Source organism: Peromyscus maniculatus, chromosome 2, assembly GCF_049852395.1.
Source record: "Peromyscus maniculatus bairdii isolate BWxNUB_F1_BW_parent chromosome 2, HU_Pman_BW_mat_3.1, whole genome shotgun sequence".
Lineage (NCBI taxonomy): Eukaryota > Metazoa > Chordata > Mammalia > Rodentia > Cricetidae > Peromyscus > Peromyscus maniculatus.
In genome coordinates this window covers 128,030,977-128,058,933 of record NC_134853.1, presented here as the reverse complement: position 1 = coordinate 128,058,933, position 27,957 = coordinate 128,030,977, and the positions used below count along the sequence as shown (strand labels likewise).

At 49.4% G+C, this 27,957-nt stretch overlaps 2 protein-coding genes and 1 pseudogene across 6 annotated transcripts in view; 1 reads left to right on the top strand and 2 right to left on the bottom strand.

The window, feature by feature from the left end:
- Yipf1 (Yip1 domain family member 1) overlaps positions 1-4,420 on the bottom strand; it is a 33,093-nt gene extending 28,673 nt beyond the window's left edge. The window contains exons 1-3 of one of the 3 annotated variants that reach the window (XM_042271559.2): positions 4,273-4,396; positions 3,976-4,044; positions 3,127-3,206 (exon numbers count right to left, since the gene is read on the bottom strand). In XM_042271559.2, coding sequence (XP_042127493.1) covers positions 3,127-3,157 — 31 coding nt within the window. In that variant the 5' untranslated portion in view covers positions 3,158-3,206; positions 3,976-4,044; positions 4,273-4,396. Of the gene's footprint in view, positions 1-3,126; positions 3,207-3,975; positions 4,080-4,272 lie in introns of all 3 variants that reach the window. The other 2 variants (XM_076564658.1, XM_042271558.2) reach the window with 2 other exon arrangements.
- LOC143271930 (small ribosomal subunit protein eS27 pseudogene) lies at positions 203-2,296 on the bottom strand (annotated as a pseudogene).
- A 5,710-nt stretch (positions 4,421-10,130) lies between the features above and the next one.
- Dio1 (iodothyronine deiodinase 1) lies at positions 10,131-26,986 on the top strand. Of its 3 annotated transcripts, XR_013049266.1 has the most exons (5): positions 10,143-10,559; positions 15,162-15,367; positions 19,433-19,576; positions 23,058-23,257; positions 25,991-26,986. XR_013049266.1 is itself a non-coding variant. In XM_006977715.4 (4 exons), exons 1-4 carry the CDS (start codon positions 10,223-10,225, stop codon positions 26,081-26,083), a joined length of 774 nt encoding a protein of 257 aa, XP_006977777.2. In that variant the 5' UTR covers positions 10,131-10,222; the 3' UTR covers positions 26,084-26,986. The 3 variants fall into 3 exon arrangements, 2 of the variants coding, with proteins under 2 accessions (XP_006977777.2, XP_042127490.2); XM_006977715.4 differs by lacking the exon at positions 15,162-15,367 and having other exon boundaries at positions 10,131-10,559; XM_042271556.2 differs by lacking the exon at positions 15,162-15,367 and having other exon boundaries at positions 10,149-10,559; positions 23,058-23,371.
- The last annotated feature ends 971 nt before the right edge of the window (positions 26,987-27,957 follow it).

The following is a 27,957-nucleotide window of genomic DNA, read 5'->3' as shown; positions in this document are numbered from 1 at the left end:
TATGTATGTATGTATGTATGTATATATGAATGAAGATGCCATGGTGACATCCATTACTTCCCAAGCTAACCTGAAGAATAAGTAAACAAAGGAACAAGAGAGAAAAGAAAGGAAAATTAGAGAATATGAGACTTTGGGGGCTACAGTCTCAAGATGATCACTAATCAGAACAACCACTAAGTCAGTGTGTGTGTGTGTGTGTGTGTGTGTGTGTGTGTGGTGTATAATCATCTGCACTTGCATATTTGCATATGTATGGGGGAGCTATAGTTCACATCAGGCATCTTCCTCCATCTTTCTCCACTTATTTATTTATAGAGGCCGTCACTCTTACTACAGCCCAAATTTGTCAGTTTGGGGGACTGAGGGTTTCCTATTGCTCTCAAGAGACACCATGAGCCACAGCAACTCTTATAAAGGAAAACACTCATTGAGGCTGGCTTACAGACTCAGAGGTTTAGTCCATTATCATCATAGCGGGAAACATGCTGACATGCAGGTAGGCATGATACTAGAGAAGCTCAGAGTTCTACACCTTTTTTTTTTATCCAAAATGTGTTTATTGGGATGGTTCCCACTCATCTTGAATCAGGTGCTTTTCAGTGCTGCTTCCTCCTAAAGAGCATCCTTCTGTCAGCTCTGCTTTTCCGCCTGTGGGCTGACAGAGGACAATGGAGCAGCCAACACACAAGATCACCGTCTGTGCATGGCTAAAGACCGTGGTGATCTTATAGCATCCTGGGCATTGCACATCCATAAAGTAGGAATTGGGGCTCTGCACCAGGCACTTTTTCTTGTGTTTCCTCTTTTCCTCTTCTGGAAAGGGATGAAGGAGATCCTTTTCGAGAGGCATGTTCTTGTAGGGAGGTCGTCACTGCTGGAAAGTGAGTTCTACATCTTGATCCACATACAACAGGAAGTGAACAGTCTGCCACACTGGACACAGCCTGAGCATATATGAGACCTCAAAGCCTGCCCCCACAATGACACACGTCATCCAACAAAGCCACACCTACTCCAACAAGGCCACATCTCCAAATAGCATCATTCCGTATGGGCCAAGCATTCAAACACATGAGTCCATGGGAGCCATACCTATTCAAAACATCAGGCTAGATCAGCTAGCTGGCTTACCTGAGGGGATCCTGTCTCTGCCTCCCTAGTGCTGGGATTCTGGATGGCCACCACACCAGCCCACTTCCTTCATGAGGTTCTCACACTTGCATGGCATCTGAGCCATCTCCCCAGCCCTAGGCCAGCTTTTGAAGACTCTTGAACTATACTGCTAAATTTGTCCCGAAGAACCTTCCTCATTAACTTCCACCAGCAGTGATGGAGACTTCTCTGAACACCTCCAACACTCTGATTAGCTGCGCTGAATGAAATTCAGGACAGCACTACAATTTCTTAGCCCAGGCTGGTCTCAAACCCGCGATCCTCCTGCCTCTGCCTCCTGAGTGCTGAGAGTTCAGGCAGGTACTACCACACCTAGCTTACCTCTGAACTTCTGAAGGCCGGAGGAAGCAGCAGTGGTCATCACTGTAACCCACACTGTAACTCACAGGTTCCAGCAGTGGAGTGGAGCTCTTAGCTCAGCTCACTCTTAGTGCCCACAGCTCCATGAATATTTCATGCAGAAAATCAAAGCTACGATTTGTTGAAGAGGCAGGATACTGCCAGGCGGGTGGAGGTGGCACACGCCTTTAATCCCAGCACTCAGGAGGCAGAGGCAGGCGGATCTCTGTGAGTTCCAGACCAGCCTGGTCTACAAAGCGAGAAGGACCCAGGAGCAGACAAGGAAGTGTGCACATGTGGACTGGCAGCAGGTGGCGCCCTCTGGAGTGTAAGGTGTGTATTCCACGATGGCCCACATACTCTCCTCTGTGCTAGGTCAACTTCAGCCCCTTGGGCAAGGCTGGGATGGGGTGGTTTCCAACAGTAATGTTTTCCGCCCAGACATCCTGGCCTATCTGAAGCTCTTTTGCTTCCAGAAGGCTCCTGAGCTCCACCCTGTCATCTACCATTCTTCCCCAGGACAGCCTTCCGGGCCATCCTCAGTACCACGTGCTCTTTTCGGAAGCCAAAGTCCTTCACACTGTTTTTTATAGCATCATCTTCATCGCTGGCAGCCTCCTCTCACGTCACCCTGAGCTAACAAGTTCTGCTGGCCAGTCTGTGATCTGGAACATAGGCCAACCTTTAGCCTCTCTCTCTGGAGAGAGAGAAAAAGTTCAACTGTCTTCTTCCCTCGGCAGGGGCTTTGCAAACACTGTTCACAATGCTTGCACTTCCTCACACAGCACGGCCAATGAAGGGCTCTTCCATGAAGCAAGGTCTGAAGAAAGCAAGGAGGAGCTGTGCGAACTCTCTGGAAGACACAGAGGCCCTAAGCTGGGACTCTATGAGGTCACAAGCCCCGTGTGGAGGGGAAGAGTGGGAAAGGACACGAGCTAAGAAAAAGACAATGAAAAGGTCAGAGGTAGTCAGTGGAGCCTGGTTTTCCAAGCTTCCACTCCCAGTGAGGTGGGAAACAAGGAGCCGAGGAAGGCAGGACTATAATTTAGACACACCCAGGGTCAAAGGCGTCCTTGTACCCTGCCCTGATGGGATGGCGAGGGGGTGACAGACAGCTGGATACTTGTTTTTATATGTGTGTATGATTGTGTGTCCGGGTGAGTGTAGGCCACCTGTGTACAGGTGCCTGTGGAGGTCAGAAGGGGGCGCCAGATCCGCTGAAACTGGATTTACAGGCTGATATGGATGGTGCTGGGAACCCAACTCAGGTCCTCTGGAAGAGCTCTTTTGGGTGCTCAAATACAAGATGGAGAATTATGGTTGTGGCAGTGTTCACCCAAGAAGTTTACAACAGTGTCCGCATAGCAAGCGCTGAGAAAACACAAGGCAAGGGCTATGCCCCGTCCATGATGTCTGCTGCCAATCAGAAGACTTCTGTGAGAAAAATAAGCAGCTGATTGGCCAAATTAGAAAAACCTGGGTGTGGCCAACAACAGCCTCTTACCACAAAGTCTGAAATAAGATCCTTCAACCTCTGCGTCAAATGAAATCCACTGCCTGGGCAGCAGACGCTACGGCTGTAAGATAAAGGTGGTCACCCAAATGCCATACCTTCAAACTGCAAGTCATCTGCAGCTGCCATTCAGCCAGAGGCTCCGTTCCCAGGGGTGAGGAAGAGAATTTCCAGGGGTCTAAAACGAAGAAGTAAATAAGCTTAGGAAAATGGAACAACCTGCAAGAAATCATACCAAAAGAAAAGTTCATAGCCAGCTGCGGTGAGTGGCACACACAGTTAACCGTAGCACTCGGAGGCAGCGGCAGGCAGATCTCGATGAGTTTAAGGCCAGCCTGCCCTGCATAGTGAGATCCTGTCTTAAAAATTGAAAATGTATGTACGTGTCTTTGCCTTGTGTGGCGATGGGAGTCGTGGGTCTCAGGATGGGCCCTGACCATGCCTGGGGACAGTTGCCTATCACCTGCTGAGCAATCTCCCTGGCCACACTGCTTTCCCTTGCCTATTTTCAGTGGGGGTTGATAGTTTATATGAGGATTACGTCTAAGCATCAGCTATTAATAAAACTGCTATAAAGGAATGGCTGCGGTTGCAGGTCATTTGAGAGAGTGCTTTGCCTAGTATGTTGGAAGTCCTGGGTTCAAGACCCAGGACCTGCAAAATCTAGAGTATGCCTGTAATCCCAGCACCGAGGAGGTGGAGGCAGGAGGATCAGGAAGTTTAGGGTTGTCCTATGCTACTTGGTGAGGCCAGTGTGGGTTACAAGAGGCCCCATATCAACACAGAAGAGCCTGGCTGCAGGGGTCGCTCACTGTGTGAATGTTTGGGGACCAGGTGAAACCTGGAGATGGGAGCAAGTGGACGGGAGCCTAGGATTTGGGAGGGGTGATGGGGAAGGCACTCCAGTGCAGCCGGTTTTAGGTCTCAGATGCTCTGGTCAGACAGACCTGGGTTTGAGTCCCGATTCTGTTGCTTCTCTGCTGTGTGTGCGCTCCTCGAGGCCTCAGCTTCCTCATCTGTAAAATGGGTTCATGATGGTGTCTAGATCATTCTATAAGATAGTGCGTGTAAGGAGCTTAGCGCAGAGCCAGGCAATTAGCAGCGCTTGAGTGTTGGCTGGCGACCCTGCTGCAGTCAGGGACCCGGGATGCACAGGCAGACTTGGGGGAGGGGGGGTGATGAGCAGCAGGGGCCCGGGCGGGCAGGAGATTCCCCAACTGGCCCAGAAGCCCCGACGGCCTCACCTCGCAGGGAGAGGGTCCAGCTGTCCAGGGAGGGTTGGGGCCTGGGATGCTCAGCACTAGTGGCCTTCCAGCCGGTTCCCGGAAGCCGGAGATCCGGGGGAGGGAGGGGATTTCTCCGCCTCCTCCGGGCAGAGCCCCGCCCCCTCTCTTAAAGCAAGCGCAGCCCTGGATGACTTCCAGACCCTGGGAGACGGGTCCCGCCCATCTCGTGGGACTTAAAGAGGCCGCCACCGGTAGGGCGCATTCTCAGCAGTTCGGGAGTGTTTCACTCATTACTTACACTTTTTCCTTATGCAAATATAAAACAGAGCAATGAAAAATAATTGAGGAAAGGAAAAAAAAAAATAGAACACCAATTCGAGGTTTCTTTGGAAAATTTAACCAGCGAGGAACGGTCCCTAGCAGTCTGGCTTGTGAATAAAAGGAGTGTTTATCACGGTTCACGAGGGCGATGGCTAGGGATGGCCTCCCTCAGCTGTGCCGCCCAGGCGTCTGACAGCCACCTCGGAAACAGCAGGACTCAGCAACCTTGGAGTGGTCTGGCAAGCGACCTTGTGGCCAGTCTCCTGCCTGGGTCTGGTCAATGTCTCCGCGGTCCTCATCCTTCTCCTCCTGTATTAATCCCCTGGGCTGCCCTGGGCCCTGGCAATGCTCGCCTGAATTGCTACTGTTTTCACATCTTTGCCAACCTGTTAACACTTTGAGAACAGAGACCTGGAATGATTGTATTCTCTGGGTGGCCAGTACCAGCCCAGGGCTGTGCACACAGTTAACTGTTCACAGCACTCTAACACAGACTGAGAGGGTCTATACAGAGTTGTTGCTGTCTGCAGTGGTGTACACAGCAGACACTGGAGTCACAGTCCACACAAGGAGACCAGTGTTTTTAGCCTCGCCACACAGGGTACTTCCCTTTTGACTTCTAACAGACCCTGCTTATTAATTATTGTTGATAACTGGGATTGCAGGAGTGTGCCATCATGTCCTGCTCTGGAGACTTTGGACTAAGCTCCTCCAGTGGATAAACGGCTCCTACTTTCTCACAGACAGAAGACTCCAAGGGTCCTTGTGTACATCCTGATGTCAGCAGATGTGGCATCTCATCTTGATACTGAGCCTTTGATTTAGTTTTTCCTGCCCTTTCTAGCCCTTATTATGCTAATTTAATAGGAAATCTCAAACAGAGGCTGGGCACACAGCTCCCTTAGGAGAGTGCTATCTTAGCTTGCAAAGGCACCGGGTTTAATCCCCAGCACCAGATGTGGTGATGTTTGGAACCCCAGCCCCAGTGAGGTGAGGCAGGACCACCAGAATTTCAAGGGATACGGAAGACCCTGTTTCAAAAGAACTAAGCACATCCCGGACAATCCAGAGTCCTCTACTTTCCTTGGCTTATTGCACCCTCATAGGCCTCCCCCCAAGACTGAGAAGCAGGGACATGATGATGAACAGATGATCATGGGAGCGGAAGGACTCCAGATGTCTAGGAACAGCAACAAACTAAAAACAAAAAACAACGAAGAAACAAAACAAAAAAAATCTTTATCTTTGGGTACAACGGTGCATGCCTTTAATCCTAACACTTGGGAGGCAGAGACGGGCAGATCTCTGTGAGTTCAAGGTCAGCCCAGTCAACAGCAAGTTCTGGCTAACTGGGGCTACAGAGTAAGACTAAGTCTCAAAAAGCCCAACTTTACCTTCGTAATTATTATTATTGGGGTGAGTGCATGCACCCCATGAGTGCATGAGTGGAAGTCAGAGGACAGTTTTGTGAAGTCAGGTCTCCCCCTCCACATTTACGTGGGTTCTGGGGAATCAGACTCGGGTCCTCAGACTCGCACACAAGTGCTGTACCTGCTGAGACACCTTGCTGGCCCTTAGTTATACTTTTCTTTTTTTAAATCTAAGTGTGCACATGGTGCATGTATAAGTGTGCGTACATGTATGTGTGAGGCCAGAGGACGATCCCAGGTGTCATTCTTGAGCCCTCCTCATCTACCTCCTTTGAGGCAGGGTTTTCCACTGGACTGGATCTCACCAGTGGCCACTGAGCCTCAGGTGTCTTCATGTCTCTGCCTCGAATGCTGGAGTTAAAAGTCTCTTCCACCACACCTGGCATCTCTGTCTGGGCGCTGGGGATCAAACTCTGGTGCTTTATATTTACATTATGTTTATGTTTACAAGGCAAGCACTTTCCCGACTGGGCCATTTCCTCAGCTCCTAGATAGAATTTATTAATTGACAATTAAATTGACCAATTTCTGAAGCAAGGTTACTCAGGGTTTTGAGATTAGTTCTCTAGTTAATGAAGCTTTGTCTTGATTTTAGTTTTCTTGAGGTATTGATAGATTTATTCTTTTTTCATATATATAATTTTTTTTTGGGGGGGGACAAAGGTCACTAAGATCCTGACTGGCCCAAGCAGGCCTGAAACTCAAAATCCTACCTTAGCCTCTGAAGTATTGGGATTAAAGGTATGTGTCACTGCGCCTAGTTTTAGATTTTCTTTTTAAAATAGAACAAACGAATTTTTAAAAATCTTTTTAAGATTTATTTATTTTATGTTTGTGGTGCTCTATGCCAGAAGAGGGCGCCAGATCTCATTACAGATGGCAGTGAGCCACCATGTGGTTGCCGAGAATTGAACTCTGAACCACTGGAAGAGGAACCAGTGCTCTAACCTCTGAGCCATCTCTCCAGCAGCCAAACACATGAATTTTATAGAAGCTTTTTCTAGGCTGAATGAGAAAACATACTATCTTTCTATTGTTAAGATGGCGTGTAATAAAAGACAAATTCAGTGTTGGTGAGATGGCTCTGTGCTCGCCACCAAGCCTGGCGACCTGAGGACCCACACGGCAGAAGAAGAGAACTGTCCCCTACAGGTGTCCCCTGACCGCCACGTGAACACCATGTGACCCCCGCCCCCCACTCACGCACCCCCCAAACACACACACATACCACCACCACCACCTCATACGTCACAGGCATAATTCAAGGTAAAGATATTTAAAGGAGCAAGGAAAACAGTTCACACAGAACAGTGACATATTCACACCTTAGGAAGAAAACAAGTACAGCATATTTAAAAGAAATTATCCCTCAGAAATGAAGAAGAAATAAAGAATTTCTCAAGCAAACAGATATTGAGAGAATTTGTTGCCCATGGTTTATATTGAAAGAAACGTCAAAAGAACTTCTTAATAGAGGAGAATAATGTCAGCAAGAAACTCAGCTTTACATAAAAAAAAAAACAGCAGAAAGTGAGAGCAAAGCAAAATGACTGACTTTTTTATTCAAAACAATAATGACAGCAACACACTTGAACACACACACACACACACACACACACACACACGTACCCAGACTAGGGATCTCTCTCTCTCTCTCTCTCTCTCTCTCTCTCTCTCTCTCTCTCTCTCTCTCTCTCTCTCTGTGTGTGTGTGTGTGTGTGTGTGTGTGTTGTGTGTTACTTACATCATGGCTGGAAAGGAGAAAGGGTTTTATTTTGGCTCCCAGCTCAAGGTTACAGTCCATCATGATAAGGAAGTCACAGCAGCGGGGACTTGAGGCAGTTGGTCACTCTGTAACCATAGTCAAGAAGGAGAACAGGATGAATGCGTGTTGTTGCTCAGTTCCATTTCTCCATTTTCAGTCCAGGATCCCAGCCAGGGAATGGCGCCACCCACAGTGGGCTGATCTTCCTACCTCATTAATGCAAGCAAGATAACCTCAACAGGAAAACCTAGAGCACCCTCCCAGGTGAGCCTAGATTCTCTCAATTGACAATTAAAATCAGCAAATAGCTGAGTAATGAAATTAAAAGCACAATATCATTTATATTAGCACCCAAAAAATAAAATAACTTAGAATAAACCTAAAGACATGTGAACAAGATCTACAAAACTCTCACATCTCCGTCCAAAAAGGACAGACAGCTGGCTTTTTTTTTTTCCAGGGACAGGAGAAAGCAATTCACTATCTGAATGTTGGTTGAGTTAACGTATGTAGCATTTTAAAATGGCTATCCACCCTGGTGAGGAGGCATCTTCTGAGTGTAAATACACATGGGGAAAAGAACTGGAGGCCACAGTGGGGTGGGAAATGACAGATAGGTTAGACTAGAGTAGCTGCGCAGCCCGGCTGAATCAACACATTACATTACTTTACCATTTGCCATGATGTGGATTTTCATATTAAAACTTGAAGAAATTAAAAAAAAAAAAAAAAAAAAAAGATCTACAAAACTCTGCCAAAAGATATCAAAGAGCTGAGAAATCAGTGTGTCTTCCATCTTCAGAGACAGGAAGACCCAGCTGCCAAGATTTTTCATTCTTCTCAGGTTGACCTACAGATTCAATACACCTTAGAGCTACATCCAAGAAGTTATGTTGCTGATACAGTATCCACAAATTGATTCTAGACTTTATGTGGAGCAGAAAAAGATCTCCAAATAGTCATCATAATAATTAAGGAGAACAAAATCAGAGGATTAACGTTATTCAACTTTAAGATTCACTATAAAGATACAGTAATTTCTAGGTATGGTGCACACCCCTATAATGCCAGCACTTGGGAAGCAAGGGTAGAGAGGCCAGCCTAGGCTCCATAGGGAGACTTTGTCTCAAAAACACAAACAAATGAAAAACAATTATCCAAGAAAGAAAGAAAGGAGGGAGGGAGGGAGGGAGAGAAGGAAGAAAGGAAGGAAAGAAGGAAGGAAGGAAGGAAGGAAGGAAGGAAGGAAGGAAGGAAGGAAGGAAGGAAGGAAGGAAGGAAGAAACAATTATCAAGAGAACGAGAAGACAAGCCTAGACTGGGAAAAGGCATTTGCAAGACATTTCTGAAAAAGAATCTTATGTAAAATATTCCAAGAACTCTTATGACTCAACAAGAGAATGGACACCTGACTTCAGCAGGGGCAGAAGACAGGGCTGTGGGCGTAGCTCAAGTGGTGGAACTGACCTAGGATGCACGAGATCCTCAGCTCAGTCACTAGCACCACAAATAAAAATCAAAAGCTGGGATCGGTACCTTATCCCAGAGTAAAGACGCTGCTGAACTTTTAATGCTCCACTTCGGGGTTTTAACTTTACTGTGGTGCCAAGATGTACGTGGGTAAAGGTATTTGCCGCGTAGCCCAGTGACCTGAGGTCAATCCCTAGGACCCACAGGGTAGGCGAGAACTGACTACCAAAATTCTCCTCTAATCTCTACATATGTGCTACAGCATTCATGGCCCCTGCCATACACACACACACACACACACACACACACACACACACACACACACACACGTATATAAGCGTCATTTAATTTTAAGTGATATACTACTATTGTGCTTGATAGATTGACTGCATTAAATGCATTTTCAACTTTTTGTTTGTTTGTTTGTTTGTTTTGAGACAAGGTTTCTCTATGTATCCCTTGTTGTCCTAATACTTGTACTGTAGACCAGGCTGGCCTCGAACTCACAGAGATCCACCTGCCTCTGCCTCCTGAGTGCTGGGATTAAAGGCGTGCGCCACCACAGCAGCAAGAGATCTTTAACAGGGTCCCTTTTTTGTTATTTAAAAAATGTATTATTTTCTATTGTACAATATTAATTGTACAAAATAGTGGAATTCATTATGATTTAACAAGGTCCCTTTCAATGTAATCTTTTCAAGTGTTTGTCAAAAAAAAAAAAAAAAAATCACCCAGAGGGAAACCAAGCATCTCTCAAAAAGTAACAAAGAACCTGGGAAGATATTAACTTAAAGAGACCTCTGTGCCAGTGGTTTGGAATTTTCCATCCAATTGACTGTAAGGCAAACACCTGCTGTTCTGTCTGGCACAGCCCTCTTGTCCTGCACCTTTGTCCAGCTCCGCCCAGTGTTGTCTGGCTGGGGCCTCTCTGTCTGTCCATCCGCCTACATCCGCCTCCGAGTCAGTTCTACCCCTTGCTGAGATGGGGCTGCCCTGGCTAGGGCTATGGCTGAAGCGGCTAGGGATCTTCTTGCAGGTAGCCGTGGAGGTGGCTGTGGGCAAGGTGCTAATGATACTGTTCCCAGAGAGAGTCAAGCGGAACATCCTGGCCATGGGCCAAAAGACCGGGATGGCCAGGAATCCCCGATTCTCCCCCGACAACTGGGTCCCAACCTTCTTCAGCATCCAGTACTTCTGGTTCGTCCTGAAGGTCCGGTGGCAGAGACTCGAGGACCGGGCTGAGTATGGGGGGCTGGCCCCCAACTGCACGGTGGTCTGCCTCTCGGGACAAGAGTGCAACATCTGGGATTTCATTCAAGGTCAGCAGGCTCTTTCGGCTCAGGGGCTTGGAGCAGTGGGGGCAGGTGGGGTGGAGAAGTGGATTGGAAAACACCAAATTTTCTACCTTCCCTTTGGCTGTTTCTTGGCCTCCTGCTGAGTAGTGGGATTCTCTGAGGTTTTCTCTCTCAGCTGGCCTCTCTCCAGGGTTCATTTCACAAGCTATCCACTCTGGCTTTACAGCCCCTGGATGTAGGCAGCTCGTCTTTATCTGATGAAATCCTTCTCAGCCTCCAGTCTGACATACAGTGCCACTTCCTGCAAGAAGCCAGCCCTGACTTCCCCAGGTTACCCTTGTTCTAGGCTGACTAGCATCCTAAAATTTGCTTTATCAACATTCAAGGTTTGCAGTTATGCGTGGGTTCCTAAGTTTCACCTGCCACCCTCACTAGCCTATAAATTCCACAGGAGAGGACCCTAGCTCCAACCCACTCTAGTGCTCCATGTCCGATGTGGGCACATGGTAGCAGCTGGAGATCTCTCAGTCCTCCGTCCTCTTCCCCATCCACCATAGGTCTGTTTGGGTTCAGGAAACCCTGACTGGTCCTCTCTGCTCCTCTCCTCGACAGAACTCTCTCTACTTGAGTTCCTTTTCAGACTCCACTTAACGGCTGCCAGATCACTTTTTCCTAAGATCACCCAGCATAGCCCCCTGCAGTGTCACACATCTGCAGATTCAGAGGAGCCCTGGGCTCGGCCTGGTGTTCACTGTCCTCCCTGGTCAAGCTTGGAATGTTCACCCCATCGCTATTTCCAAGATTCCTTCATACTAACTCCAATAGACCCATGTGAGGTTTTGCCCACCTGAGCTTGGCTTCCATGTACCTTTGCTTACATAACGATTTGGAACACTTTGTGGGGCCAGCCACTTTCCCCTCTGCACCAGGACCCAGCTCCCCGGCCTCATCCTCTGAGACTCCACCTTAAATGGCTATATCGAGGGAGATGCTCTCTCCCTGCTGGACCCAGCCTCCCCTCCCCACCCCTCCCCTCAAAGAACTGCTACTTCCTGCCCAGCTCCCACCATTCCTGCTCCCCACTAGCTGAGCTTCTCGGTGGAGGGGGTGCAGGGGGGCATGGAAGAGCTGTGTCTGACTCAGTTAACCCCCTGGGCTCTGAGACAGGGGGATAACCCAGTGCTTTTCAAAGTATGTTCTTTGGCACCCAATCGCCTCAGAAAAGCTTCACTGCAGGCACACCAGTGTGGAAACCCCCACGTCCCATGTTAGCTCCTGTGATGCCACGGGACAAGTGGGCCAGTGGCAGGTCCAGAGAGGCTCTGAGGCTTCAAAGCAGATCTGTAAAATAACCCCCACCCCACACCCCCACACAGTCCTCTCTCTTCAAGGAAAGCCTTTGAGCTGCGGCTGATTCCCAACACCACCCTTTGGGAAATGTTGACCTAACTGTGTCTCCTGTCCTAGAAGGGGAATGGAGAGAACTAAGAGGCTGAGCTGACTGAGTGAGTGAGTGAGTGAGTGGCCAGTCAGACTCAGGATCAGACCTCTTCCTCCCATTTCTCAGGGAGCGGTCCCTGCCCGCCAGACCCTCAGTTAGACATCAGGAGCCCAGGCAAGACCCTGCTCCTAGGCTCAAGGGCTCTATGGCTCCACCACATAGGAGAACAGAACAAGCAAATTCAATGTTCCTGTGAAATACAGAGCTCAGGGAGGGCCTGACTTCCTGAAAGGCTTGGAAGGCTTCCTGGAGGAAGTGTGTTTAGAAGTAATGAATATGATTTGTGTAGGCTGAGAAGGAGAATGTTCAGTGTAGGAGAGGAAGGGCAAGTCTCTCTCTCCTCATTAATGATTTTAGATTATAGCATGAAAAGGACCTTAATTTCCCCAGCTAACAGCACACGAGCGCTGACAATAAGACATGGGAGCAGCAGCTTTTGTGCTGTGTCTACGGTGTACCAGACACTGGAGGACCAGAACAATGTGCTGTGTCCATCAGAAGATAGTTCCCCGAAGCCACCCTCCCCGGGGCCAGTTCACAGAACCGCTTGTATCAGTTACCTGTCCACTCCTAGTTACCAAGAGTTCAGTTTTCCAGGCATGGAGGCAAAGACCTGTTGCCCCAGCACTAGGGAAGCAGAGGCAGGAGGATTGGAGTTCAGAGCCATCCTGGGCTATATAATGAGAACTGTATCAAAAACTACTGGCTGGGGACATGGCTCCGTGGTGGGGTGCTTGCCTAGCATGCTCAAGGCTGTGGGTTCGATCCTCAGAACAGAAATAAGAACAGATCAGGCACAGTGACGGGAACCCGTAATCTTAGAACTCGGGAAGCAGAGGCAAGAGGATCACAAGTTCAAGGTCACGCTACCTTGAGCGTTGTACCTGAGACCCTGATTAAAATAAAGAAAGTGGGACGTGGTGACCTGGAGAGAGGGCTCAGCAGTTGAGAATGGTTGTCGCTCTTCCAGAAAGCCTGGGTTTGGTTCCCAGCACCCACGCTGGGCAGTTCAAAACTGCCTGTAGCTCTAGCTCCGTGGGATCCACCTCCCTCTTCTGGTCTCTGCAGACACCTAGACACATGTACATACACACACACACACACACACACACACACACACACACACACATACACACACACATACACACACACACACAATAAATAAATAAATAAACCCTTTTTTAAGAAAAGAAATAGGAGTGTGCAATTTGTCCCTGACCCTTGGGGCTGTATCAGAGAGCAAACAATGTGAGGAGCTGAGAGAGACCTCCTAACCTTCATTTATAAAATGGAGTTGACTTTCAGCACATTGACCCAGTGTGCCCTGAAGTCACTGGCACTGGTGAGTAGACGTGAATGTCACTGGCCTCTGCCCCAGCACACCAGAGGGACAGAGAGAATGGGAGAGGAGATGGAGTTCTGGAGAAGAGAAGACAGTTCTAGAGAAGGCACCTGGGCCTGAGTGACTTGGGCAAAGCTACCAGGAGGACACTGGGGAGCTGGCAGCCTAGCAGCCCTGGAACCAGGGCCAGATGAGGACAAGAATCAGGGAACAGAGCAGGAGAGATGGGGGGGGGCAGTTGAGTTCCCACGTGTAGAAACTGGGTACAAGGGGAGGCCGCTGAGGTCACCAGGGACCAGAGCTGGAGGGCGTCCTGTCTCCTGCCCGGAGGTACACACATTCCTGACAGGGTTGTGCCTTTCTGGAAGGTTTTCCGAATAGTTATTAATTACAAAGACATCCCATAATACTTCAGAAACCTCCCAGGCCTTTGAAACACTCTGAGGGATGCTTTGGAGATGAACGTTGAACTCATTTTCAAGGCACAGAATGGGAGGCCAGGCGAGTGAGTCCTTACAGGTAATGTAATCTAAACAACCCCGTCACGGTTTCAGATGCAAAGGACCAGAGTTGTAAAGAACCCGTTCAGGGTCACACAGCAGTTCTCAGTGGAGTGGGGCCAAGCTTGTGCTTCTGGCCTGCTTTTTCATGTCGAATGGGACCCTGGGGCCTCAGAGAGATTCTTTCCATCTCCAGGCCTCTGCACGGCCCTGAACAAGGACACACACGCACAGTATGCGCACACTCCTGAGCACCACACACATGCACAGGGCAAACTTGGATCTGCGGTCTCTCCAAGTGCACAGAGGAGGCATCACCTAGTATCGATAAAAGGGGGTTTCTCTACGGAGAGAGCCTGGGCCAGAGGCTCGCATGCTGGCCCAGGAGTCACAAACATGAGCCCAGTCCGGCTGCGCTCTAGAACTGGATTCCTATTTATGCAACACAGCAGACCTGACTTGGAGTCCTTACCTGACACCCTCACAGTGTGGACTGTGGCCTGTGGACACTAGCAGGGCACCAGTCATGGGCACCCTTCCTTCTCTCTGCTGCCAGGTCGGCATGGCACGAAGCGTAGACTTTGCCCTGGCTACTCATCACCATGACGACCACTGTCTCGATAAGTAAACAAATGGCCCTGTCCCTTCTGGGGCCTGTTGAATTTTTGCCCATTGAAAGCAAAATTCCAGACCGCTAACATTTTGAGCTGGTCCTGACCTGAAAGCACCTTTCTTATCTGAAGAATGCCTCTCTAGGGTCATTACAGTCCAGTGACGAGCTGCTTGTCAGTGACTGGCCTCCCCTGCTAAGCAGGGAGCCTCCCCTGCTAAGGCATGGGCCTCCCTGTCATGTGGTGAGGAATCATCATGCAATCAACCATCAGGGACGAGGCCCCACTCTGGGACCTCCCAGGGCCGCCTAGGCAAACAGTCTGCAAGCCAGACAAGGAGGCCTTTGTGTCTGCAGAGAAGCCAGCGTGTCCACCCCTCACATTGAAGGCTGAGAATCTGGGGCTGGTTTTATTTATTTATTTATTTGTTTGTTTGTTTATTTATTTATTTATTTGTGTGTGTACACATGTGCCCATGCACACACCACAGTGTACATGTGGAGGTCAGGGGACAACTCGAAGGGGCAGGTTTTCTCCTTCCACCATGTGGGCTCTGGGAATCAAACCGAGGGGTCAGGCTTGGCAGCAAGCACCCTGAATTCTGAGCCATCTCACTGGCCCCATATTCGGAAATGATAACGACTTGTGCGTCTCCTTTTTCTCGTCCACTAGAACATGCAAAGTCAAGTGCACAGCTCTGTTACAATGGATGCACAGTGGCCGGGACACAGCCCAGTGGTAGAACTCTTGTCAAGCACGTTGGAGGCCTTGGGTTCGATCTTCAGCATTGCCAAAAACTAAGCTGATTTCAAAAGGGCAGAGCAACCAGAGCCTCTCGGCCGTCTGCCCTCCTGTTCCACACTTCTCAGATGGCCATGGTCTGTCCCTTGGTTACTACTTGATATTTTGTTTGGTTTGGTTTGGTTTTTTTGTAAGACAGGGTTTCTCTGTGTAGTTTTAGTGCCTGTCTGGATCTCACTCTGTAGCCCAGGCTGGCCTCGAACTCACAGAGATCCGCCTGGCTCTGCCTCCTGAGTGCTGGGATTAAAGGCGTGCACCACCACCGCCCGGCACTATTTGCTATTTTAACCTATGTGCAAGCTGCTTCAAATCCTGTGCAGAACAGGAAGATGTGTAACTGATGACATGAAGCAGGAGTCAGCCGAGGAGCCCTCTGCCACCAGCTAGCAGCATGTCCCTCAGTTCTGCCTGCCCCCGCCTGTGCATTAGCTGAGGCTCCCCTTCTCTGTCCAGCTGCCCCCCACAACCCGCTCACTCCACGCAACAGCCAGCATGCCTTTCAAGTGTGAATCTGATGGCTACATGAAGCTAGGGATTTCTGCAAGCAACAGACTTCACTCTGGTCTCCTTTAAAATTTTCATTACATATTTTAATTCATTTGTATATGTATGTGTGCATATATGTATATGTGTGTGGGCACAAGTGTTCCACAAGTGTGCCATGATGCATGTGTGGAGGTTAGAGAATAACTTGTGGGCTGGCAAAATGGTTCAATGGGTAAAAGCATCTGTAGCCAAACCAGACAACCTCGGTTCAATCCTCAGGACCCAGGTGGGAGCAAGAAAGAATAGACTCTTGCAAGTGGTCATCTTCTGACCTCCACACAGGCATCTGTCTACCTACCTACATACAAACACACCACACATACACACACACCACACATACACACACATACATACACATACATACCACACATACACCTACACACACACCACACATACACACACACCACACATATACACACACACACATACCACACATACACACACACCACACATATACACACACACATTCCACACATACACATACACACACACACACACACACACACACACACACACACACACACCATGCTCATGTGAGTGCCAAGGAACATATAAGAAGGAGCTTGGGCTCCCCAAGACTAAAGGTCTCTGGAGACTTGGGTATGGGGCATCTTTAACATCAACACTTAGACCAGATCTTGCTGTCACCACAGCTGTCCATCACCATCCCTGAGCACTGCCACCAGGCTGTGAGTTCTTCTATCTCAGTGGCTCCAGAATCAAAGACCGATGGAGATGCTGCCCGACCCCAGCTGCTGGGACAGAGGGCATACCTGCTTCTTCTGTCTTCCACATAGCAAAGCCGGGCACTGTCTTGTCAGTCATACACAGAATTCCAAATGAGAAAAGGGACTAAGGAACCAGGCGGGCATATACCCACCACCCTTGCCTTATAGCTCCAGGGCTGCGGCTAGAATAAAACCCAGTGCCCTTGCTCTGGCCCATTGCGGTCTGTGCCAACTCCGCCCTTGACGCTCTCCTGCCAGGTTCCAGACAGTGGTCTTGCAGGTCCCTAAACAAACTGGGCTCTGTCCCTCCTCGAGGACTTTGTCCATTGACTCGCTTTGCCTGGGATGCCCTTCTTCCTTTCCCCAGGGCTGGGTCGTTCCTGTCCTTCACCTTTCCCATTGAATGGCAGCTCTCCAGAGGCTCTCCCTGCCCCACCTGTCTGCAGGGGGCCATTCCTTTATGATCTCTTTCCTAACACTGTCACAGTTTCACAATGCTCGCTGACTGTTGACTTGCTTGTGACCAGTCTCCCTGCGAAACAAACCTCACTGTATTTGGAGTCGGATTCCTGATGTCCTCCTTCGGTACTGATGCCTGCCAGTGGCGGCCAGCCTGGCATTCTGTAAATGCTGAATAAATGCTTATAGGTAGAATGTGAAGCGTGCTCGAAATGGGGAGATGAGTGTAAACCCTTCAGGGGCAAGGAGCAGCCTGGGAGATGTGGTTGTTCACATAGGTCGTGTTCCTGTGCAGGGCCAGCCAGCCTCCAATAGACAAGGGTTCAAGAGGGTTTCAGAGTCAGCCATAGAAACCTCAGGGTACAGAAGTAGGTCCCCAGGGCTTTCCTTAGCCTTGGCTGAGGAGTTAAGAAGGCTCCTGCCTAGAGCTGGCTTGACAGGCTTAAGACCAGGGACTCCCACAGGGTCCCACACTCAGAAGGGCCTCACCCTTGGGAGTTAGTATTTTGCAGAAGTTAGCGTGAAATTCCTCATGATTTCATCTTTAGGAAGGTGGGGTGGTGAGACAGGGTCTCACGACATGACTGGTCTCAAACTCACAGCCATCACCTGCCTCAGTCTCTTCACTTCCGGGACTACCAGCTTGTACCACTATGTCCAGCCATGTTTTCATCCTTGTAACTACAGTTAGTTGTCAAGCCTTGTGGGATAACGGATGAGCTCGGAGGACCTGAACCCTCAGCCCACACAAGCGCAGCCTTTTTCTGAATGTCTGAGACATGTCCTCTGAGACTCACTCTTCTCTCACTGGCTGTGCCCTCTGTCTCCCGCAGTGACTGCTGCCATTTTCTGCCCCAGAAGGGGCAAGATCACTGAACAGGAAAGCTGGGATCTAGTGTGGGCACCCCTCCCCAGAGTCACATGACAGGGTGCTGTCCCCGCCATTGACATTGTGCAATGTGGCACGTGACTGGGAGAGACCTGGAGGGAGAGGCTCCTTGTCAGTCAGCCTCTGCCCCATGGAGGTCCCCTGAACACCCAGGAATAGAAGAGGCAATGCCCAGTGCGGAGAAGGCTGGGCAGGCAGGAGGGGGAAGCTTCTGCCTCCGCTTCTATGCTCCTGGCTGAGAGCGTTTCGGTCTGGAGGAGATGGGAGATCCACGCAAAGCCACTGAGCTGCTCGGGGACTCTGGGGACCTGCTCTCACCCTTCCAGTATCTTTGGGCTTTAGGGGAGTATGGCATTAAACAGCAGCTAACTAAAACACCAGGCCAGGTGCTGAGAGAGACCACGGAAGGCACGAGGAATCTGTTTAGCAAATTTGGCAGCGCCAGCTTCGTTTTTGAAGATTTCATGTCGCAGCAGGTCCCATCCCTGCTCCCTCTGGGACGCCCTCTGCACTGTGTTACTACTTCAGAGCTCAAGGAGTAGACACCAGTTCCTCGCAATAGTGTATGTCTACCGAGCATCTCGTCTGTGCCAGGCACCAGGTTAAGCCCTCATTGGCATTGATTTACTTAACCTTCATAACGATCCTGTAAAGTATGCGTTCTCTGAAGACTTGTTTTTTTTTTTTTTTCTTTTACTGTGTATGTGTGCCTGTGTGTATGTGTGTGCACCACCCGTGTGCCTGGTGCCGCAGAGACCAAAAGAGGGCGCCTCATCCCTGGAACTGGAATTGCCGGTGGTGGTGAACCACCTAATGTGGGTGCTGGGAACAGAACCTGTGCAAGATCAGGAAGTGCTCTAAATGGCCGAGCTACCGTCCCAGCTCACTGCAGACACACACCATCATGTCCATTGCGCACGAGGAGGAAACTGGGGTACTTTTTATAGAAAGAGCACTGACGTGCAAGTCCAGAAGCCAGTGTCCATTTGAACTTCACTGCTGACCTGCTGTGTGTGGGTGCTGCTGAAGCAAGTCCATAAGCTTCAGATCCTTCCTGAGAATGAGAGAGAACTGCCAGGCATGGTGATGCACTCAGAAGGCAGATCTCTGAGTTCAAGGCCAGCCTGGTCTACATAGTGAGATCCAGGCTAGCCAGTGCTACGTAGTGAGACCTTGTCTCCAAAAAAGGGGGGTAACTACCCACTCTGAATACTAGGAATCACATCTCATAGAGGATGGACATCTGCCTACCTTATAAACTGCAGTCTGAGGGGGAAGGGATTCTTCTATTATTTTAATTACCATCTAGCATCTACAGTGGTCATCGAAACCCTTAACAAAACCTCTGGTCTCAGGGGGCAAAAGCCAGCCTCAGCCCCCACTGACCATGCTGTCTAGGCTTGGGCTCTACACTGTGCCCACGATGCACCCCACAGGGACAGAAGGAACAGATCTGAATGCAGGAGGGAATACGTTACAGGCAAAAGGAAACGTAGCTCCTGATGGTCCCTTTGCTGCAGGCAACAGGCCGCTGGTGCTGAATTTTGGCAGCTGCACCTGACCTTCGTTTCTTCTGAAATTTGACCAATTCAAGAGACTCGTAGACGACTTTGCCTCCACGGCAGACTTCCTCATCATCTACATCGAAGAAGCTCACGCGACAGGTACGAGAAGACTCTCTGCCTCTACTCTTCCCACCCCCTTCTTTCAACCACCCCCCCAAGCCCATCTTATAGTAGGGATGGGGGGGGGACGAGGAGGGAGGGCCAGTGCAGCCAGTGCAGCCCTGCACTGGCTTTGCCTCTGCCTCTCTCTCCCTGATCTGCTGCAGCCAGGGCACACAGAGCAGAAGTCTGAAGAGGAACATAGATAAGCGGAGGTTCGAGGGAGGGCAGCTGGTTTGAGTACATTTTCAAGGCGTTGAGATGTGAGGTGCCACAAATGAAAATGACTGCCCTCTAGCTATATTCAGATATATCCTAAGACCAAAGAGACATTATGGCCTGTCTGGATCGTAGCTCACCAAACCTTGGTGAGCCCCCACGCTCCTGGGGGCCTTGCTGAAGCAGATGCCTTCACAGAACTGGGTTGAGTTCTAAGTGATGGTTCTGTCTCTGGTGTGAGGACCACACTCAGAGGAACACTGCTATAGGACAGCTCTTACTCAAGGAAGCTTCTGTTCTCATTCACATTTGGGGGACAACTTAAAATATCGTGGGGACAAGCCTGCGCTTCTCTGTAGTTTTATATATATTTAAAATTTTCCATTATATAGCCGGGCGGTGGTGGCGCACGCCCTTAATCCCAGCACTCGGGAGGCAGAGCCAGGCGGATCTCTGTGAGTTCGAGGCCAGCCTGGGCTACCAAGTGAGTCCCAGGAAAGGCGCAAAGCTACACAGAGAAACCCTGTCTCGAAAAAAACAAAACAAAACAAAACAAAAATTCCATTATATATATATATATATATATATATATATGAACAGCTTGGGCAGCAGGAGCTCAAGCACAAGGCACAGTGAATCTCTTTGTGAGAGGCAGGCCCTGGGCAGTCCACTGAGATCTATAATCTCCCTAGCTGAGAAGAGACAGTGTAGTGGTAATCTAATTGTACTGAAATGTGATTTTGATTGTATGTTAATAAATAAAGTTGCCCGGGGGTCAGAGCTATTAGAGCCATAGCAAGAGTGTGGCGGTGGTGGCACACGCCTTTAATCCCATAGATATCTGTGTGTTCAGGGATATAGCCAGCATTGGAGACATATGCCTTTAAGACCTAGGGGGCTGTACATTCAGACAGTGACGAGGCAGTCACGTGTTTGGGTTTACAACCAATGAGAAGGCAGAACAAAATACTTTAAATAGATGAACAGACAGGAAATAGAACCCTCATTCGGGAAGCTGGGACACCGCAGGCGGAAGGGTGAGATTTTAGCTCTGAGCTCTGACCTCTCGGCTTTCTCTTTTGCATTGTTTCTGTGTTTCTTATTTAATAAGACGGTTGGTTACATCTATAAGACAGGGCATTGACAGTCTCCAAGATGACAGCTGGAGCTTAGCCAGAGCTGATTAGGTCCTAGGGTGGCACTTCTCAAGCTTCCATAAGGTTAATGGAGATCCTATTGGGACCACACCACCCCAGTGCGGTCAGGTAGAGCCGGGGCAGCTGGCCCAGGGACCACACTTGGAGAAGCTGAGTCCTAGAGGGCCTGCATGCGTTTCCAAAAGAACAAGTTGCTAGCTGTCGTAGGGGCGGGATCACCCCCAGCACCAACACCTGGTTCTCATGCCTGCTGCACTTTTCCTGAAGTCAGGCCCAGCAAGTCTCACCCTTTCCAGAACCCAGACCTGTCCACCTGAGCCACTGGGGAAAAGCTCCCTGGCGCTGTCCTGACGATGTCACCTCTGTGTCTTGCTCCCCGCCCACAGACAGTTCTTCCTCCCCACCTCCTGCTCTGACATGCTTGCTTTTGTGAGACAGACAGAACTGGACATGAACTTCAGAAAGAACGTGTGCAGAGCCAGAGTCCACCAATCCTAGGGGCTCAGGAGTCTGTAGCCAAAGTCTGGGTGTAGTTCCTACTATAACATATGCCGGTCATATAACCTCGGTCAACTCTCAGACTTGTTTCTCTGCCTCAGAGTAGAGCAACAGCCGCTGCCTTGCAGAATCACTCAGCCATACTCAGCCAGCACTGAGTCTCTGCTCAAGATCATGCTGGACCCAGCAAGAGTGAAACAAGACATACACACAGCTCCTCCTTCCTGTAGGCGCTCACGTGTAGAGCTGAAAGGCACTAAGAAGCCCGGGATCGAGCTGGAAGGTGATGGGCCCATCAAAAGATCTAGGCAGGAGAGTGACAAGGGCAGATTTGTGTTGGGAATATTATTTTAAGATATATTACTTTTGTTTACATTGCATTTGTTTAACTCGGTGAAGCTGTGTTACTGTGCCTGTATGGTCTAGACACCTGATGGTCTAATAAAGAGCTGAACGGCCAATGGCAAGGCAAGAAAAAGGATAGGTGGGGCTGGCAGGCAGAGAGGATATATAGAAGGGGAAATATGGGGAAAAAAGAAGGAATGAGAGAGAAAGGAAGACTTTAGGGGCCAGCCACTCAGCCACCCAGCTACACAGCCAGACACGGAGTAAGAAGAAAAGAAAAGGTATACAGGAACAGAGAAAGATAAAAGGCTCTGAGGCCAAAGATAGCCAGGTTAAGCTAAGTAAATCTGGCTAGCAACAAGCCAAGCTAAGGCTGGACATTTATAATTAAGAATAAGCCTCCATGTGAGATTTATTTGGAACCCGGGCGGAGGGTAAAAAACAACCGCCAACAGGTTTGTATGTTGGAAAGAACACCATGGTGAGAAATAGTGAGGGGAGGGAGGTTGTCTAGTTTCCACAGTAGAAGTGTTGTAGTTATTGTTGATGGTGGTAGTGGCAGTGGTTGTCTTTCGAGACAGGGTTTCACTGTGTAGCCCTGGCTGTCCTGGAACTCACTCTGTAGTTCAGGCTGACCTCAAACTCACAGAGATCCGCCTGCCTCTGCCTCCCGAGTGCTGGGACTAAAGGCGAGCGCCACCACTGCTCAGTTACTCCAAGTAGAAGTCCTTAAACTGTCTTGTACATTAGAATTATGGAGAAGGCTGTGAAAACACACAGTTCAGAGCCCGTTCCTCTATGGCCTAGAGCAGGGCTGGGAACTCCAGTGGGGAAGTGGAGACACACACACACACACACACACACCTGGACAACCATTGCTCTGACCTTTGCCCCTACATGCAGCTGAGGCACCAGCAACCTTGACATCGTAGGGGCGGGCTACACTCGCACTGGCCCCTAGACAGACTCTTCCTCTAGCACAGCCCCCAGTGGCTCAAATGTAGGCTAATGATCACTAACACTTTGTCCAACTATGTCTCACTGAAGACCCGAGGCCTGTCCTGCCAGTCAGTCAGTATCCCAGGTAGCACTTGAATTCTGGTGACCCCTGTGTGGACTTGCTTTTCACCTCTGACAGGAGACTTGGCCAATTTCTAATAGGGCACTGCTCTGTGGAGCTTTCTGTTAAAAGTGGGTGGGACTTAGACCGTGGGAACTGCATGTCGAATTCACGGGGCTGCAGCCGACCCTTTCTCCTGCAGATGGCTGGGCTTTCAAGAACAACGTGGACATCAGGCAACACCGGAACCTCCAGGACCGCCTGCGGGCCGCACACCGGCTGCTGGACAGGAGTCCCCAGTGCCCTGTGGTGGTGGACACAATGCAGAACCAGAGCAGCCAGCTCTACGCAGCTCTACCCGAGAGGCTCTATGTCATACAGGAGGGCAGGATCTGCTACAAGGTGGTGGCCTGGGATCAGAGGTCTGGGAAAGGGCATGGAGTTGGTGTCACGGGGGCAGAAGAGGATGTCAGCCCAGGGAGAGCTGTACTCATTACTTCTCACCATGTGACCTGGGCAAGTCCTTTCACCTCAAAACCTTCCGGTTTTCTCTTCTGCAAAATGAGATTGGTCTCCACCCGGTGCAGAGTGAAGCGTGCCCACGCACACGCCAGCATTTGACTAGGGCCGCAACCTCCTGGCTGCCTCAGCATCCCGAGTTTGGCCTAGTCCTTATCTCTTCTTGCTTACCTTTTATTGCTTGTTTGTTTTTGAGACAAGGTCTCTCTACCTAGCTTCAGCTGTCCTGGAATTCACTCTATAGACCAGGCTGGCCTTGAACTCACAGAAATCCACCTGTCTCTGCCTCCCAAGTGCTGGGATTAAAGGCATGTACCACCATGCCCAGCCTTTATTTTTAATTTTTTTAATTACATTTTTTTATTGATCTCACACGTGTGAAAGAGGGCACATGCATGCCACTGTGAGTGTGGGGGTCAGAGTGTAACCTGGGGGGTCAGTTTCCCTTTTCACCGGGTGAGTTTTGACAATCAAACTCGGGTTGTCCGGCTTAGCAACAGGCGCATTTACCCACTGAGCCATCTCAGTGGCCCTTGGCCTTAAGCTGAGTGGGAAAATGTTTCCATTTTCTACATGATGCTCAGAGAAGGGACAGCTTGCCCAAGGTCACCAGGCAAGCAGAAGAGGGAGGCTCTGGAGCTGTCACTGCTAAGAAGGACCAGGTGATCAGAAGCTAGAAACATGGCAGGAAAATGACTTGGAAACCGAGTCAGGCCAGCCTCCTAGCAACCATTTCCCCCTCAAGGTTTCTGCCTGGTTAGGGTAAAGAGGGTAATCATAGCCAAGACCCATCAGACACCATTAGCTTACCCAGAGGGTAGACGCTAAATTGTGTAGTTCTGAAGGGATTTCAAACCTTGAGAACAGACTATGGATGCCTAGCCTCATCGATGACAAGCTGGCTCTATGGCCTGCCGGTAAAACAAAGAATAACCTACAGATGGAGCCCCAGGGGGCAAGGGTCACAGTAGAAGACCCATCTTCCCTTCTCCCTGAGACCTCATCTTTTGATGGCACTATTGAGGCAAGCTGGGCACTGAGTCCCTATCCTGGGTTAGGCCCTGCGCAGGTACAAGAAATAGAGAACGCACTTAAAATGACCCCTGACTTATGTCAAAGGTATCCGTAGTCTGGAGGCTAAGAAAGATACAAAGAAGAGCGGTGGAGACAGAAAGATGGATCAGCCATTAAAGAGCTTGCCACACAGGCACAGGGACCTGAATTTGGTACCCAGAACCCAGGTGGAAAAGCTGAGCCCAGGGACATGCCCTTGGAATTCCAGTGCTAGGGATTGGAAACAGATGGGAAGCGCCCTGGGTTGACAGCTCTTACAAAGACGTCATTATTGGGGTGGGGCGGCAGTGGTGAATGCCTTCAATCCCAGCACACAGATATCATTACTGATGCCAAGATTGCAGACAGGCAGATCTCTGGGGCTCTGGGGCCGGAAGTCTAACCTAATTGGTAATCCCCAGACCAGAGAGAGACCCTGCCTCAAAAAACAAGGTTACAGCTGGAGAGATGGCTCAGCAGTTAAAAGCTTGTTCTGCTCTTCCAGGGGACCTGAGTTCAGTTCCCAGCTTCCAGGTCGGGCAGCCCACAATCACCTGTAACTCCAGCTTCAGGGGTTCTCATACCTCCTTTTGGACCCCATGAGTACTTGCTCCATATAGAGAATAGGAAAAGAGAGAGGTGGGGGAGGGGGTAAGGTTGAACCAAGTGCTGGACAATGCCAGAGCAGGGGTCAGGGAAGCTTTTCTGTTGAGGAGTCAGAGAGTCAATATTTTACTTTATGAGCCAAGTCTCTGAATCCCCAACAATTTGATTCTGTCAGAACACCAGAGCTGTGGAGGACACCATGCAAATGAAAGAGCAGGGGTATCAGAACTGATCTGGCTCTCAGACTTCAGGTTTCCGGCTTCTGGGGGAAGGACAGGCTTTTCCGAGGATCTGGCCGGCTTGTGCCTTGAGCTGCAAGGACTCAGGCAAGCCATCGTGAGGAGGGAAGTTGGTTGAGAATATCGGAAGCAGGTGGGTAAGGCATGAGGAGGAAGGGAATTAATCCTTTAGATGACCAGGATCTGGTTCTGGACCAGGGAATTTCATCTTCCCCTGAAGGCCAAGAAGAGCCACAGGAAGGTTTTGAACAGGTGAGGCATGATCTGATCAGATCTGCACTTTAGAAAATTCACTGGAGTCTGTGGAGAGAGGACAAAGGGAACAGGGACCGAGCACAGAAAGTACTGTAGTTTCCCAAATTGGGATGAAGAGGCCTGAGCAAGGACAGCGGGTCTGGAGAGCCAGAGGCATTATTCTATAGGATGGAAAGAATCAGTGTTAAGGCTGATGTTGCAAGAACTTATGGTTTGGTCCCCTTCTCCTAAACCTCTGTCATTTTGCCTCTGACCCCCTCCTAACTCCCTGCCCACTCTTCATGTGAAATGTTGGTGCCACTCTCCACAATTTCCCTGAGTGGCATGACCTACCTCAAGGCTGCATCTGCCTGCATTGACAATTCCCATGTAGATATCATTAGCCCAGATCTCTCAGACAAGCCCCAGCCGTGACATGCGTTGTAGGGTGGGACCGATGACATCTGACTCAACTCTCTTGCAGGGTAAACCTGGCCCTTGGAACTACAATCCGGAGGAAGTCCGCGCTGTCCTGGAAAAGCTTTGCCCTTCACCTGGACACATGGCTCAGCTCTAGAGAACCAACCAGAGGGCTCCCCAAGCTTGGTGCTCCCTCTCCCCAGTCCAGATGTCTTTTATCTTTGACCTGTGTTCCCAGCTGAATTACCAGCTCAGATTTTTCTGATCTACACAAATAAATCCCAGGGAGGCAATGCAGGTCACGCACAAAAACCAGCACAAATTGTTACAACCAGAAAATAAAGCAATACTGAGCTGTTAGCAAAAGTGAATGGGCAGCTCCACACTGCTCCCACAGCAGAGACCAACCCGGTATCCTGCGGGGCGGGCACTCAAGCCCCCTGGGAAGACTTCTGAAGTGTAGTGGCTCTCCTGATGATGTCAAGAGCTGTGGTACGGCATCCTTTGCATTCAGTCAATCCAGCTGACCAAATTTGCCACTCATGGAATCAGTCATTTAAAATGCTGAACAGTTTTTTTTTTTTTTGAGTACCAAGCACAGAACGTATTTCTACTTGTTAATGAGGGATGAGGAATTGAAGGCAGAGAAAGCGGGAACCAAAGACCACTTTTCTAGCCAAAAGATTGAAATCAGTTGGTATTGTTAGTGATAGGTGTTTCCATAGCAACACATATCTAATTCTACTTCTCTGGTTCTCTGGTGCTGACCTAAAAGCTTTATAACTTTGACCAAACTGAATCACAGGCACCAGCAAAAGCTGCCATTCAGGCCCTGGTGAGACTCTGTTCCACTGACTCATGTCTCTTATTGGTCCTTCGTGTGAGATGACGTCGGACTGATGGGCAACCATCGGTCCATCTGTTGTGACTGCTTCTTTTCATATTTGCTTATGATGGTCACAGCGTAAAGTGCACACCGCTGTGACTTGATTTTTTTTTAAAAATGTCAATAGAGGCAACAAGATAACAATTAAAATCTGTCAGTCTATTTCGAGCGGCATCAGTGTGGTCTGTACATCTTTTTTTCTGACTTGTGTTGGCCTGATCTATCGTTTATGATCGCCCACATGTGATTTCATCAGCTACAATATCATTTGCTGGAGGACCCCATTCTGGAAGAAGAATGTTCACATGTGGCACATGTCAAATGTGTGTATTGCCTTGTGAAGTGTTACTGAAGGGACATAACTGTTCACAATGAACTCCCTTTAAAGGCGATGAGAGAATGCACACAGGAAACATGATAGCATACAAACAGCTTCTCCTCGACTCTGCCTTGGGGGCTACACTTTAACTTTTGGTGTGCGCCACCATCGCCCCGCCCACTTTAAACATTTTAATGTGGCATTGATTTATTCGTTTAGGTGAGACAGGGTCTAGTTATATAGTCCTGATTGTGAACTCACAATCCACAGACTCCAAGTAGGGACTCAAGGTGTGTATAACTGTGTCAAACCATTTTATTCTTACATGTACTTGGTTTATTTCATTTCACTGAGACAGTGTCTCCTGTATCTCACCCTGGCCTCAAACTCTAAAGCAGCCACAGCTATCCCCAAACTGATCCTTCTGCCTCCACCTCCCACGTACTGGGGATAAAGTCATGTGCCACTATGCTTGGCTGCTTTCCTTTCAGAAAGAAATTGGGTCAGCTGTGGTGCAGCACACCTTTAATCTCAGCAGCCAGGAGGCAGAGGCAGGTGGATCTCCATGTCTGATGTCAAAGCACTCTTCAGATCTCCAACTCCTTTCAGCTCTGCTGACCGCAGCACACTTCTTCCTCTTGGGCTGTTTTCACTCCGTTAGCAGCTTCCTCAGCAAGTGTCACACAAATGTGACATGTCTAACATCTTGAGGTCTACAAGGCAATTCAGGCTTCAACTTTACAGCTTCGTGCAATGGCCTCTCTAGGCCTCCGTTCAGGTACAACCCTGACACATGACACATGCCTGACTTAGCATCTTTCCTTAG